The sequence below is a fragment of the Vanacampus margaritifer genome, chromosome 6 (assembly GCF_051991255.1).
Source record: "Vanacampus margaritifer isolate UIUO_Vmar chromosome 6, RoL_Vmar_1.0, whole genome shotgun sequence".
Taxonomy (NCBI): domain Eukaryota; kingdom Metazoa; phylum Chordata; class Actinopteri; order Syngnathiformes; family Syngnathidae; genus Vanacampus; species Vanacampus margaritifer.
Window position 1 is genome coordinate 27,309,457 of NC_135437.1, and position 14,403 is coordinate 27,323,859.

The 14,403-nt window shown below is 41.4% G+C and overlaps 1 protein-coding gene across 4 annotated transcripts in view; it reads right to left on the minus strand.

The window, feature by feature from the left end:
- Positions 1-6,412: 6,412 nt before the first annotated feature.
- Positions 6,413-14,403, minus strand: part of lingo1a (leucine rich repeat and Ig domain containing 1a) — a 363,354-nt gene continuing 355,363 nt past the window's right edge. For all 4 annotated transcript variants that reach the window (XM_077567765.1, XM_077567767.1, XM_077567768.1 and 1 more), the window contains one exon: positions 6,413-8,500. In XM_077567765.1, coding sequence (XP_077423891.1) covers positions 6,641-8,488 — 1,848 coding nt within the window. In that variant the 5' untranslated portion in view covers positions 8,489-8,500 and the 3' untranslated portion in view covers positions 6,413-6,640. The remainder of the gene's footprint in view (positions 8,501-14,403) is intronic.

Here is a 14,403-nt window from a genome sequence, read left to right on the forward strand (position 1 = left end):
AACTGCAAAAATTTGATCATAACATTTTTATTTTTGCTGTTTTGCAGCTAAAAATTAATGAATAATTAAATAAATAATTAAATAAAAGCATCATATTATATCATCATATCATATCACCATACATTGATGTTATGATGAAAATTATAGCAAAATCTAATTTAGTTTTTAACCCCAAAAAACATTGGAAAGTCATTTCACAGTGTTATTAAAGGTATGCTTTTTTTTAATCCAAAACAAAAATAAGAACCTACAAAAAATTGTCCGTCCGTCCGTCTGCTTCCACTTATCCGGGGTCGGGTCGCGGGGGCAGCAGCTTTAGCAGGGAAGCCCAGACTTCCCTCTCCCCAGCCACTTCAGCCAGCTCCTCCGACGGGATCCCAAGGCTTGTTGTTTTTAATTATATTGAATTTGCATGATTTTTGGTCTGACCGAGGCAAAAATGAAAAGCACATACTGTATTTCGAAATCAATTCCTTGGATTTGTTTTCCAAAGAATCAGGCAATATTTCGGGAAAAAAAGATAATGCTGCAGATCACCTTTTCCCAACCCCTTTTACCGTGGCCACAATTTCCCGTGTAAAACGTTTTTGCCAGCAGCGCTTCTCTTTCATTGAAAGGCCAAAAAGATTCTTTTAATGGCAGACAGATGCCGTCCTTTGGCTGTCGCATTTTCTCTGCAAATTGGGGACTCATGACTCTTTCATGGGCTTGTTAAATAAATAAGGAGGGTAAATTGAGTCGCCGGCAGAGATTGGGGCGGGGGTGGGGGTGGGGGGGGTTGAGTAGCTGTGGCATGCGGCCCATGTGGCTTAGCAGATTGCCTGTTTGGACCCGGTCCTGGTCCTGGACTGGTCCTGGTCCAGGCCGAGACTGCAGGACAAGAATAGCGCGTCAGTCAAAACAAAAGCGTCATGTGCCTGCATGCGCTTTAAATGTAAGATGAATTTGTGTTTGGAAAAGGATGGTGGGGAAAAAAAAAAAAAGAAAGGAAAGGGATGGTGGGTGTGGCTAAACAGCAGATGGTGGGTGTGGCTACACAGCACAGAAGAGGAACTCAAATTTAGAAAAGCAGAATGCGCTGAATGAAGTGAAATTGTTGTTGAAAGTTGTTTGATGTAGAATATGAGATTTGGAATGATTTGAATTGGTGAAGAAATGTGGACGGGTTCGTTTGTAAAATATCTCTTCATTTTGAAATTTGAATTGCCATCATAATCAACTGCATGACTTCAATAGTTTAGCTCATGAATAATCACAAAATGTATATCTGTTCTAAATGTACATTGAAATGTACAATAGAATATTTTAAAGTTTTCATTCTCTTAACATAAAAGTGGAAAAAATGTTTAATAGAAATATGGCTGCATCTTTTAGTCATTGATGCAGTAATTTCATAATAATTCAAAAAATCGGGAAAAATTGAAAAGATGTACTGTACTGTAAAAAAACAAGTGTGATATTGATTTGTGTTGAGGTCATTTTTATGCCACTAGATGGCATCATTGCATTTGTAAAACATTGCTCAGTGCATTTTTCTTTGATTCATCTTTATCATGAAGTAACTTGTGTCATTCTGCACATTTTTCAAATAGTAAAATACAGCTTGACCCCAGTCTCCACAAATATGTGCATTATTATTAAATTTATTACTGCTAAATTATGACGTGGACGTGTCTGCTGCGTTATGAATGGAATTCCCCCAGTACAGGCTTTACAAGTAAGGGCCGGCCATTAATCGCGCATTAAAAAAAATGTGTTGTGTTAAAGGAAATTTAAATGAACTCAAAATCAACACACTAATTTTGACACCCCTAAGTGTAAATATTTGGTTCTTAAGATGTCCTGAATGAGTGGAACAATTTGAAGTTGGAATGGCTTGACTCGGTCAAAAATGTGAAAAGAGCAGGCAAATCATTTCAATTTATGATTAGAGAATGCAATTTGTGTGGAAATTGCTTATGAATGATAAAAGTCGGAAGCTGCACTCAAATGCTTTTGAATTAATTGAATTTTTGACATGTCGAGCTTGACTTGGAATACTTACAATTGGTCAAGAGATGTGGAAGGAGGTCAATTTGTAAATTACATCCAAATTGGCAATTTTATTGTGAAATTTTGCTAATTTTACTCTTTGGATTTTTGAAATGTAGGAGATTGTGAATGTAGAAAAGATTTCCCAAGACGTTCTGAATGACCTTTATAGTTTGAAGTTGGAATGGTTTAAATCAGACGAGAAATACCAGAAGAGGATAAACACATCAAATTGATAGATTTGTAAAATTTACAGATGGTGTGCAATTTTGGGAAGTGTTTTGGCTCTCAGCGTTCTTACAGTGAGAAACATTTATTTGCGTGCTGCATAATATATTTTCATCCATTTCCGTGGCCTCACTAGGAAGCATACGCATGGTTGTATTTGGGGGCGGGGCCGGGGATGTGACTTTATTATTGACTATGCCGATGCGAGTGCTTAGCATCAAAGCTGCATTAAGTCGCCTCACAGGAGTCCCACCGCATATAAAACATCCCTGAACCCACTTGGATCAAAAAAGGTGGAATGTGCCTTGGAGGGGCCAAAACAGTATTTGACCTACAAATGACCTTCAAGTCACATTTTCAAGGCTGCTGCATGATGACAAATGACAAAGTGACAAAATGTTGGATGGACTTTAAGAAAATTATTTTAACAATCAATTAATCAACTTGATTTCATTTTTTGTTATATTTAGATGATAGACGTTACGGGTTCCATCCATCCACTTATCTTTACTATATTTTAAAGACCCCCCCCCCCCCCCATTTTATCCCTTTTACCCGTAAAAACAAAGAAAAAGCTATTTGTCTTTTTCTTGAAAGAAATATGAGGGAAATGAATGTTAATATTGTATCGCAGGTTACTCTGCAATTCCCACCGATGCTGCCAACCGATCTCCGCATGGTTACATGAGCAAACGTTTGACATGGAAGTGTCTCTTTGGACCTCTGACGAAGAAAGTGTTTTCCAAATATAGGCATGTTCTGTACGAGGAGCATCCAGGGAGCACCCAGAGGTGCATGCGTGTGCGTGGATTTTCATGCAGAATCTATCAGCCTGTTCCTGACCTAGAATTGTAACCACATCTAATACGTGAGCGAGGTTTCTGCCAAGAATAGCTTCTCTCCTTTCCCACTCTGCGTGTCGACTTTTAAGTCACATGACAAAAGCGCGCGCTTTGATAGTGCCCGAGGGCGGAGAAAACGGGAATGTCCCAAAGATGCGCGGTGCCGGTCTTTAAGCAGGGCTGCTTCCTGTACGGTGACGCTTCAGATCACATCCAATAACATTTGTACGAGCCTTCCATTGATTGTTCAATTGGATCAAAAAGAGCGATCAATATCAATATTGATATTCTGCACTTTGTAAATATTTTTAAAGGTGTTATTTACATCCTATATTATGCTCTCTTTCAATCATAATTGAAGCTACAGTGTTTAAAAAAACAAAACGTGGTGCCATGGGGTGCTAGTTAGCCCCAGACAATCATGAGTAGTCGGTTCTGAAAATAGCTCACCAGTGAATGCGAATGAGACTTAATAAATAAGAATGTAAACATTTATTTATTTAAACTTAACATGGTACACTCTATACCGAATATTCCTTTTTTTTCTTTTTCTTTATGAAATAGAATGTGTTCAATGGGGGAAAATGCTGTTTTTATTTACCTTTATTTAAAAATAAAATAAAATGAAAAAAGGGGGCATTTTAGAGCTGTAACTTTAATAGCGTGATATAACTCCAAAAAATAACATTTTGTTGCTTTTCCGGGGAGCTGGAACGGATTAATTGCATTTCCATTCATTTCAATGGGGAAAGAGAATGTGAGATGTGAGCGTGGTCACGGAACAAATTAAACGCTTACCTCAAGGCACCGTTGTAGTTTGAACACGAATAAAAAAAAAAAACAGATCCCAAAAATCTCAACAGTAAAAGAAGACAGAACCAGAGTGTGTTTAAAAAAATCCATAGATTGTTTAATACAACATACCATATTGTCAACAATAACATCAACAAAATTTTGTTAATTTAAAAAAAAAAAATCTGCATATTACCTTTATTGCACAGAACAATTTGAATGATTTTTCCATATATTTGTTTTTTCAGTATCTTTTTTTTTTCTCATAAAAAGTTGTCTTGGACTACATCTTCAGTAAAGTCCAGAGTCAAAAAAAAAAAAAAAAAAAAGTGGGGTGAAGGGTTAATTTAAAAAAACAAACACACAACCATACAGATTCCTAGTGGACTCAGGACCAAAAGATGCTGGGTACAGTAGCCACACCTTGAACACACAGACAGCATTCATAAGCCGAGAGCCATTTCCACGGCTCTTTTGTCTTTTTTTCCCTCCTTTCTGCAAAAGGGATTACACCAAAGCTGCTTGACATTGCATCCACGGCCCGCAACATCTGCGTCGCCGCCACCGTGCGCGTATTCGCAGCCCATTAATGCATCTGTGTCTGCGCTCAGGTCCATTACGGGACAAGCGGCCCTTCTTTCGCCTCACGCGCTTTCGCAAAGGCCAGCTGTCCACATGTGCAATCGACAAACTAGAAGGCTGGAAGAAGCTCACCATTTCATACAAGGGATGGCGTCTTTTCACATCCGCTGACCGACATGGTGACATTCGTGGGGAAACGGAAACGTGGAAATAAGTGTCAATTCCATAGCTTTGATGAAATATTACACCCCCCCCCCCCCCCCCAAAAAAAAAAATGGAATCCAACTTTTATTCCTCACAGTTATACCAAACACAAATGATGCAGCTGGACTTTCTTCAGATTCATTCCAAAATTCTCGACTGTGTGGTAGCTTAAATTTGATATGGCGATAATTGACAGGTTGTCAGGATTACCAATAAAATCTTTTTCTGGGAAGAAAAAGAAAAAAAAAAGATTACCAATAAAATGGCATAAATCTTCCAAAGTGTGGATAAGGGACGTGCATGCCACAAATTTTAAACAATACAAAAATAATAACAAAAATATGATTTCTCTCTCACTCTCTTTTTTTTTTTTTAAAACATTTAGAGCAATTTTACATGGTAATATTAATTGGATGTTCTAGTGGTTTGTAGTAAAATATAACATTTTGCTGAATTAGTCCCACGTAGCACCCTATAATTTAATAATTTTCTGCACATTTAATAACACCTGAAAATGTAATAAAATGGCACTTTTTCAAAAATTTAATAAACCCCAATATATATATATATTTTTATCGATAATGTAATACGTTATTACATTATTGTGGATTTATTCCATTTTCAGGTGGGTCTATTTTTGTCAAAACTGATCATGGAGAACTTGACACATAATGTCATTTTCAGTCCAAAGTTCTATATTTTGTGTTATGAGAATCTAAGACTGTTATATATATTTACAGCAAAAGTTGGAGTGGTAAAAGTTTGGTGTTAAATGTTTCAGAGTTAATTTCAACCTCCTAAGTGTAGTTTTAACACAATCTGATTTAATTGCAGGTTAATATTGGAGTTTTTCAATAATGTAATTTTCGGTAAAAATTTGACATTATTAGTCAATATTTATTACATTCTTGAAATTATTACAAAATTGGGTTTTATTACATTTTTCATCGCGTTAAAGTGCAAATTATTTTACATTTTCAGGCCCCCCATGAAATATATATTATATTAGAGGGTGCTACAGTCCCATCACAACATTTGAAGGCTGTTTTTTTTTTTTTTTTTTTTTGCAATAGCATTTTTTTCCCATCTCTATTGTTTGCTTTATAAATCTCAAATTTCTCAATTTGGCTAGAATGTTTTGTGCTTTTTTGTGTTGAACTTTGATATTTGAGGGTTCTAACAGTCTAGGGACTATTTAAAGTTGGAAATATGGTTATATTCTGATAATTGGGAATTAAGTCAAACAAGTAAAAAAAAAAAGTCATATTAAAACACAAAAATATAAATAATATTCATCTAAATATTAGTTTGTTGAGATCCAGTTGGCTATTGCCAAATTTCCTCATCTAATCTTTCCGCATCAATAGCAATTTTCTTTTCCAAACAATATCCAAGCAACACGTGGTCTTCTTCTGACATGTCCTTTACTTCGGGGGGCTTTTCTGATCGATCAATGCCCGTGACGCTGATGCATTGACGCTTGTCGTCAAGACTGTAAAAGTAGGCCAAAACAATCACGTTTCAAACACGGATCTGATTAAATGTATTGATTTTGAACTTCAAATGCGTCATCGGTGGATCAGCCCCGTACAAATATCATTTATAACGTGCCAGGTCGCCCGGGTCGGGGGTGCAAATGAAAAGGAATACAGACACAAAACAACAATGGCCGAACCCATCCAGCTCTTGCATTCTGGCAGCTGGGGTGGGGTACATTTTTCCCATTATAGATCCACAGGAACATGAAGTGTTTATGACTAACGTGACTTTCCATAAAGTCGGCCCACGAGCCACGGGGATCTCACTAATGCCTTGTTGCGGTGGGCCCGCTTTCTTGTGAAAGTCAACGACTGCTCTTCTGGGTTCTTAAGTCATGTCATGTGACCACAGCGGAATCCAGTACTCAGAAAAGTTTTCAATCCCCCCCTTTTTTTTTTTTTATTCCTTGCACAGCCTCTTCTTTAAATCATTTTCATGTTAAACTTGCGAGGCGCGTCTGCCGCGCTGCTGCTCATGCCAGCGTCCGATTTGCGCGGCACGTACTCGATCTCGATGTTGTGCTTGGTGTTGCCTTTGCCTCGGCTCCAAAGGAAGAGCAGCACCAGGCAGAACAAGACCACGCCCAGAAAGGAAATGAAGCCCATCGTGGTCGCGATGATTAAGGTCTTTATATCGAAGGGGAACGGGACGTTGGCTCGCGTGTCGTTAGCGCCGGTTTCCGCCGGTTGGTTGGAAATGAAGGCAAAAGTCTTGTTGGGCTGGAACGGCCAATCGGGGGAGTAGCTGTGAATGTGCAGGTGAGCCAGAGACGTGTCATTACCGCCTGCGTTGCTCGCTATGCAGACGTAGGTTCCGTTGTCCTGGATCTGAGCGTAGCGGACCTCGAGGGTCCCGTCCGGTAAAATGGAGACCCTTCCGATGGTTTTGGTGGTGATGAACTTCTTCTGCGGGGACAGCCACATGATCACCGGCGCCGGGTCGCCGTCCGCCTCGCAAGCGAAGTGAACGATCGCTCCCTCGTCCACAAACTGCTGCTGCGGTTTGCGATCCCGAATCCTGGACTTGCGGCAGGTGAAGTAGTTGGGCTGCAGGACGTCCGGGAAGTCCTTGAACTCTTTGCCTTGGACAAACTCGGGGGAGGCGCAGGTGGGCTGCTGCCGGTTAAAGTTGAGTCTCCAGCGCCGCCGGAAAACCCACAACATGCGGCAGTCGCAGGCCAGGGGGTTGTCGTACAAGGCCAGGGTCTCCAAGTTGCCCACCGAATGGAAGGCGGACTCCTCTAAAGTGGTCAGTGAGTTCCCGGAAACGTTGAGAATCTTCAGGTAGTTGAGACCCCGGAAAGAGTAGGGTTCGATAGTGGCGAGTCTCCCTCCAACCAGGTGGAACTCCTGAAGCCGCAGCAGATCGTGGAGCTTATTCCCATCAATGGTGTGGATCGGGTTGTAGGAAAGATTCAGAAAGCGCAGGTAGACCAAGTGCCTTAAGGCCACGTAAGGGATGGTGGTCAGGTTAGCATTTGCGATGGTCAGAGAGGTCAGATTTAATCCGTACAAGCAATTCGGGGTCATTGTATCCAAATACGGCCAATTGGCAATCTCCAGCACCTTCAACCGGAAGAGCCGTTTAAAGGAGTAATCCCGGATGACGTTGATGTTGAGGTGGCGCAGCCTGAGCGTGACCAGACCGTGCAGGTGCGTGAAGGCCTCTGTGGGCACCGAGGACAGGTTGCACTTCTCGAGACTCAGGTGCTCGAGGCTGCTCAAGCCGTGGAAAGCGCGGTGGGAGATAAAAACCAGGTCGTTGTCGCCCACCTCCAACGAGCGGAGGTTGTACAAATCCTGGAACATGTAGTCCAGCAGGATGACGATCTTGTTCTCACTGATGTCCAGCTGAGTCAGATTGCTGAGGCCCGTGAAGACCCCCAGCTGGATCAGCTTTAGCTTGTTGCTACGGAGCCCCAATGTCCGCAAGCCGAAAAGGTTGTTGAAGGCGCCGGGTTCGATGGTGGAGATGGTGTTCTCGCTGAGCTCCAGGTGCTCCAGGTTGGCAAAGTTGGCAAACTCATCGGGGTTGATGGTTCGAATGCGGTTCTTGCTGAGGTCCAGCAGCCGGGTTTCGGCGGGGATTCCCTCGGGGACCGTCATGAGCTTCTTGCGGTGGCACATAACGGAGCGATCGGGGACGTTGCACTCGCAGCGGGACGGGCAGCCGCTGGTGGAGCCGGACAGGACCGAGCCCAGCATCAGGATCAGGATGGGCTGCCAGAACGTTACCAGGAAGCTGTGCCCAGTCGCTTCCCGAGCCGCCATCTTAGCTGTTACCTGGGGGGGGAAAAGCAGACAATGGTGTTAGGGAATTAAGTTACCCGTATTACAGTTTTCATTCATGTTCAACAAAAAAAGTTGTTGTTTTTTTTATAGGAAACTACAGTATTCTCATGTGACGTTATTCCTATAAATATAACCAGAAAGGATCATTTGATGCTAGGCTATTACTGCCAAAGACTCGACAGGAAAAAGTAGGAGTGTGCTATGATGTGTGTACGCTTCTCCCGCACAGAAGCTGGAAATCAAAGGCCAAACAATGCCGGCAATCGGCTTACATCCGGCACCGCACTCTTATTGCTGCTTTTCTTCCGAGCGCCATTTCCAGCACACAAGTTCGCCGGTGATCAATCAGTGACTGCGATCATCCTAATAACGAGGGACGCGGGTGCAGCTGAGAGCAGGATTAACATTTTCCAGCCTGCAATCCAATTCCCACTGTGCACATCGAGGGTTGGTTCCACGAAGGTGCCACCCCGTAGTCTTCCTACTTCAAGTATCAATTTATATGACTGGAGCAGAAAAAGCAGAAGGACGCTGATGGTAAACATGATGTACGGTGTGTGATTTAGCCGACCCTTGACCCCTGGCATCTATTCAAACATCACCCATTGACGACATTGGAACAACAATAGGACTATTTCATTGCAGTGACACGTGCTAATGTCTTTCCCTGCCGGAAATTAAACCGTGATTAAATTATCACCAGTTGCAATCAAACAGCAATGATGTTCATACGGCGCGATCTGCTAGCAAAATGCAGAAGGACCAAAATGATGATTGTGTAATCATCATTTTTTGGATGTGCAAAGGACTTCTTGAATTTTTTTTCTTTTTTTCTGGACTTCTTGAATTTGATTCACCATCATTATTCTTTGGCTGTACTCAAAAACTCAGCAAATGATTCCAGTCTCTAAAAGCCATGCCTGAAAAGAGACAGGAAGTCTGCCATTTTGTTTTGAATTGACTCGTTTAGTAGAATATTCTTGGATATTTCGTGGGTTTCCTTCAAAAACAAACTTTTGCGTTTTAGTATAACGGCGTTACTAATAGTGGTACTCTTTCAGTAATGGAGTAATCTAATTACTTACTTTTGCCATCATTAATAAAGTTTAGCTTAACATGTAACAAGTACAGAGAATTGCGCTACCTAATGGCCAGATTTTCCTTTGTTTCTTTTTATGTTAAAGTTTACATTTGTCCGTCTTGGTTTTGCAATTAAATGCAAATTGTGTGAATATTATTTATTTTTTATATTTAATTTTTTTTGGGCAAGTTGCAATCTATTGAATTTGAATACCAAACGTTTTAAAATATAAAGTTTCAATATTTTATCCTCCATTCAGCTATAATACAACATTTTTGACACTATAGAACATGCATGAATATAATCATTACTTTGCTGAGTAATTAATTACTTTTACAAGGTGGTAACTGAGTTAGTTATTAACTAAATTACTTTTTATAAGAAGTAATTTGTAACTATAACTAATAACCCAACCCCCCCCCCCCCACCATTTTTTTTTTTTACAGTATAATGCCCCACACTGAACATCTGTGTAAGGCCGTCTCATCCAAGAGGGTCGAAACTATCAGCAATGTCTAGATGCAAGAACTGTATACCCGCACTAACCCAACTTGGAGAGCAAAACATAAAAACAACAATCTACAACTATCGTCTGTTTTATGATGAGATGTCATGCGCCGAGCAAGCAGACTGTTGGGATGCTACCAAGTTAATTACGGAGGTGTCGCTACCAACTGCGAAGAACTTCAACCACAAGACAGATGGCACGTCGGTCTAGTCTACACCTTCCATTTCATGACTCGGAGGTCAAAGGTTAACACTAGATATCGGCTGATAGCATCTTTAATCAAGACAACAGAGATGGTGATATTACCAACAGCCTTGCAGTGCATTCCATCATTTTTCCTGACTAAGCCATATCAATCAGCGCTCGATTGGACGCGGCACTGGGATGAGGGTCTCGGAAGAGGGAGTGGCCTTCCCGCGAGCTCTCCTGCATCCGTCGGCTTCTCTCATAAGGCTTTTGCTTATTGGATGTGAGTCAATGAGATGCTATTACGCCTGACTTGATTACCGTCGATGCTGACACTCAATCGGGCCAATGAGCCTCTCATAATCCCCCTGCTGGTAAAGCTCTGCGTTTGCACATTCAGCAGGTTGTGAAGGCGCTCACGTTTCTTCACATAGATGGTCATGAGATCAAAAAAGGACAGACGCAGCGGGCCAGCGCTCTTTTTTTTTTAATTTAATGATTTATTGCTATCGCTCCCTTGCAGGCTTTTCCTTTGAATGACTGACTGACTGATCCTCTATTCCAATCAAGGCTCCATGAGAATCCTATTAATTAAGGTGAAGTGAGAGGGGGCGCGCTTTCAAAGGGACGGATATGGTTGAGGAACAGTAAGACAACAGCGCTCAAACAAGCCAAGGCCCACTGCTTCAAGACCACTTAAAATCACATCGCTGATTACCACAGATTAATTAGCTGGACAATTATGTTTTGCTTAAGCTCCTGCAGTTCATTGAAGCTAAAGTCTGCTGAAATGTTTGTGGACCCAGCAGATTTACTGGATCTTTTCTTTAAACAGATTTCTATATTTTCTTATCAGCAGAGGCGGCAAATCCAGGTCCACAAAGTAAATACCCTGCCACAGTTTGGCTTTAGCCCCTGGTGCTAGCGAGTGAGCTAGCTAGCTCACTAGCAGGTAAACGAGCACCATGGGAGCTAGCTAGCTAGCACCTGCCAAACAGTGGCAGGGTTTTGACTTTCTGGACCTGGATTTGCCACCTCAGTTTATCAGGAAGTGACCTTTTATTGGCCAATGAACCATTCTTGCTAAGTGAACCCTGCATTCCTCACTATGACGTGACTTTTTCCAGATATACAGGGGCAGCACGGTGGCTGACTGATTAGCAGCACGCAGAATGGCTAACGGTTAGCCACTTAGCAACCAGCCTTTGTGATTTTCATTTATTGTAGGAGGTTCTGGAACGTAACCCTGTGATAAAAATAAAAACTAAAAAAACAAACAAACTCATTACTCTATCCATCTTCAGGCGTTGTGAAAATCAATTGTTATAACACAAAGTCAATTCATTGTCATGCCAGTTATTGAGCCGGTGAGACCAACCTGACGTCAGACGGATTTCACGCGTCCGCTTTTGGACGTTCTTAAGACTTTGTGAATGTAATTGCCCCGCGTAATTAAAGTGCTCGTCAAAGACTTCAGCGGGGGGTCTAAGCTTTACTCTACCTGACACAACAAATGAGCCCAGGGCGCTGCTCACCGCCTTGTAAATACCTGTAATCTTCTGGGAAAATCCCCAGCCATGATGCTGACGCTACGTGTTGCAGGACAAAGCGTTAAAAGCCTCTAAAGCTCATTCTTTTCTAAAGCTCTTAGTCAGCTGCAAGGCTCTGCTTGAACGGACTCACCTGTATTTACTTTTATTATTTAGTGAGGCACCTAATACATATACAATGACTGGACACTGTGTTAGGGACAACAGAATCCATACACACTCGAGTACCCCTATCCGGCCTGTTTTCCATGTCTCCTTCAGCCAATACAGCTGAGGATGGTTATCAGGCATCATGCAGAGATGGCTGATTAGCTGATTTTTTTAAAGCGCCTGTGTTGGCTGAGGGAAACAGCCTGGCTAGGGGTACTTGAGGACCGTGGTTGAGAACCACTGCTCTATCTCTTTTATCCGATTCTGTGCGGCAGGCAGCTGGAGCCGATCCAAGATGGCTGATTTGTAGCCTCTTATTATTTGGTACAACTAATACCAAAATTCTGCCTTTTAAATGATCATTTGTTTAGTTTTGATTGTAATAGTTTAGTTGTTTCAAAATTTTTAAGCTAATTTACTGAAAATGCGCAAAACGGACATGTGACTTACGGCCGTTTCCATCTGTTCTTCTTTTGTGAATATTTAGAGGGGATTCCGCCGCTGTAGGTGGCGCTATACACCATAGAGATTTGATCTACCAGAGAGGAAGACGACCAGGAAGCAACTGCGCCGTGCGATGACGTTGCGTGAGGTTGTTTGTGTAATTTTCTTTGCTGTTGTCCATCTAAAATAGCATTAATATTCGCTTCTTTAATCAATTCAAAAAATATTTCAGTTTTGTCGTCCCCCCAAACTTACCTTACTTTATCATCCACCATTGCTTTGGGACTACGTAATATACGGTCAAAAGGTGCGATGGCTTGTCAGCGTTTATTCGCAAAACTTGTTTCCATAGCCAAAATTCACATTCTCCTTTTTTCGATACACTTCAAAATCCACCCCCTCGAAGCGTAAAAAACTTTTTGGGGTGAATTTTGAACCGCTTATGAATGTCAAATGGCACCAAATGATGAACATGGACACACACAACATTGCGGCGTGACCATTTCATAGTCTATAGGAACGCAAATCGGCGTTAAGGACGCAGTCGATTGTTCACATTCAAACAATCAAACTTTTCTTTACACCTTTCGAACACTGGCAATAAAATGAAGCATTGGTACAGAGTATTTGTTATTACGGAAGAATCTTTTGACCGACAGGAAAAAGGAGATTTTGTCTAAGTGAGCTCACTTTCACACTGCGCTGACATTGCTTACCCTGCTGAATTTCAAGAGCAAAAAAAAAGAAGAGAGAGTTGACCCTGGTATCATTGGGCGGCTAAAGCCGGCTGCCTTGTTGGGGTGGCTGACGGCAGGCGGGCCTGTGAAATGGCAGGGCTTAAATGTAAGCTGATGCCCGACAGATGGACGCCAAAGCCCTAATCCCGGCCAAGAAGCCGCTTGGTGCAACAAGGTGCAGAATTCCAACAGCGGCCAGCTGCTGTCCTGAAAACAAGTACGAGCGCGACGCCAGTCAGCGTGTTGGCCTGAACTTCACCTCGACACGGGCTTGACTTCCCGTGCAGGTGCTTGGCTCGCTAATGCCTTTTTTCCCATTGCACGGCTCTTAGAAAGTTTTGAGAAGACACTCACGGAGCCACTTATTATTTAACGCCATGTTACCTGAATTTAAGAAGTGGAGACTCAAGTTAACAAATTTGTGCTTGAACATTGGTCAAGTCATTCACTGTCAAACCCTCCAATTAAAATGCATATTTGGCCTCTATAGTCATCTTTCAAAATCATTTCAAAACTGAATGATCCTCATTCGGATTACAAAACCAGATCAGGATCAAGACAACTACTATAAATTTGTCACTGTGTCATACTAAGGGTAAAAAAAAAAACTAATTTCGTCCAACGCTATTATTTCCGCAATTCAAAAATGATCCATATTGAGGATACAATTCTAGATACAGATCATGACCAAAAAGTTCACAAATTTGTGCTAGAGTCAGTTTGTGTTCCAAAAATTGCCTGGATCGATTTTTCAGTTAGTCCATCCATCCATTGTGTGAACCGTTAACGAACATTATCAAGTCAAATTGAACAGAATTCTGAACTTTTAGTACTCTTCGTTTTCAAACATTCTGAATCAAATTCTGAATCCAGATCCATATAATTTCGCAATCACACCATCATTGTAAGCGATTTCTGAGTTCCAAAACTGAACCAATCCGATCTTAGGGTCATACTGAAGCTACGCATACAATTCTTATGAGTTTGAGAAAGTTATGCAGATGCAGCTCATTAACTCTTTGACTGCCAAAAACGTTATATAACGTTTAGTAAAATCCTATGGAGGAGTGCCAAAGACGTTAAAAGACGTTTTTTCAAAACAGAGGTGAAACTAACCATTTTCTATTGTTGATTACTGAAAAACGGAATAAGGTAGAAACAAACTTTTTTTTCTGATGAAAGATGAGAGTCCAATCTTTCATTTAGTAGTATGTGTGTTTCCATACTCCAAACACATA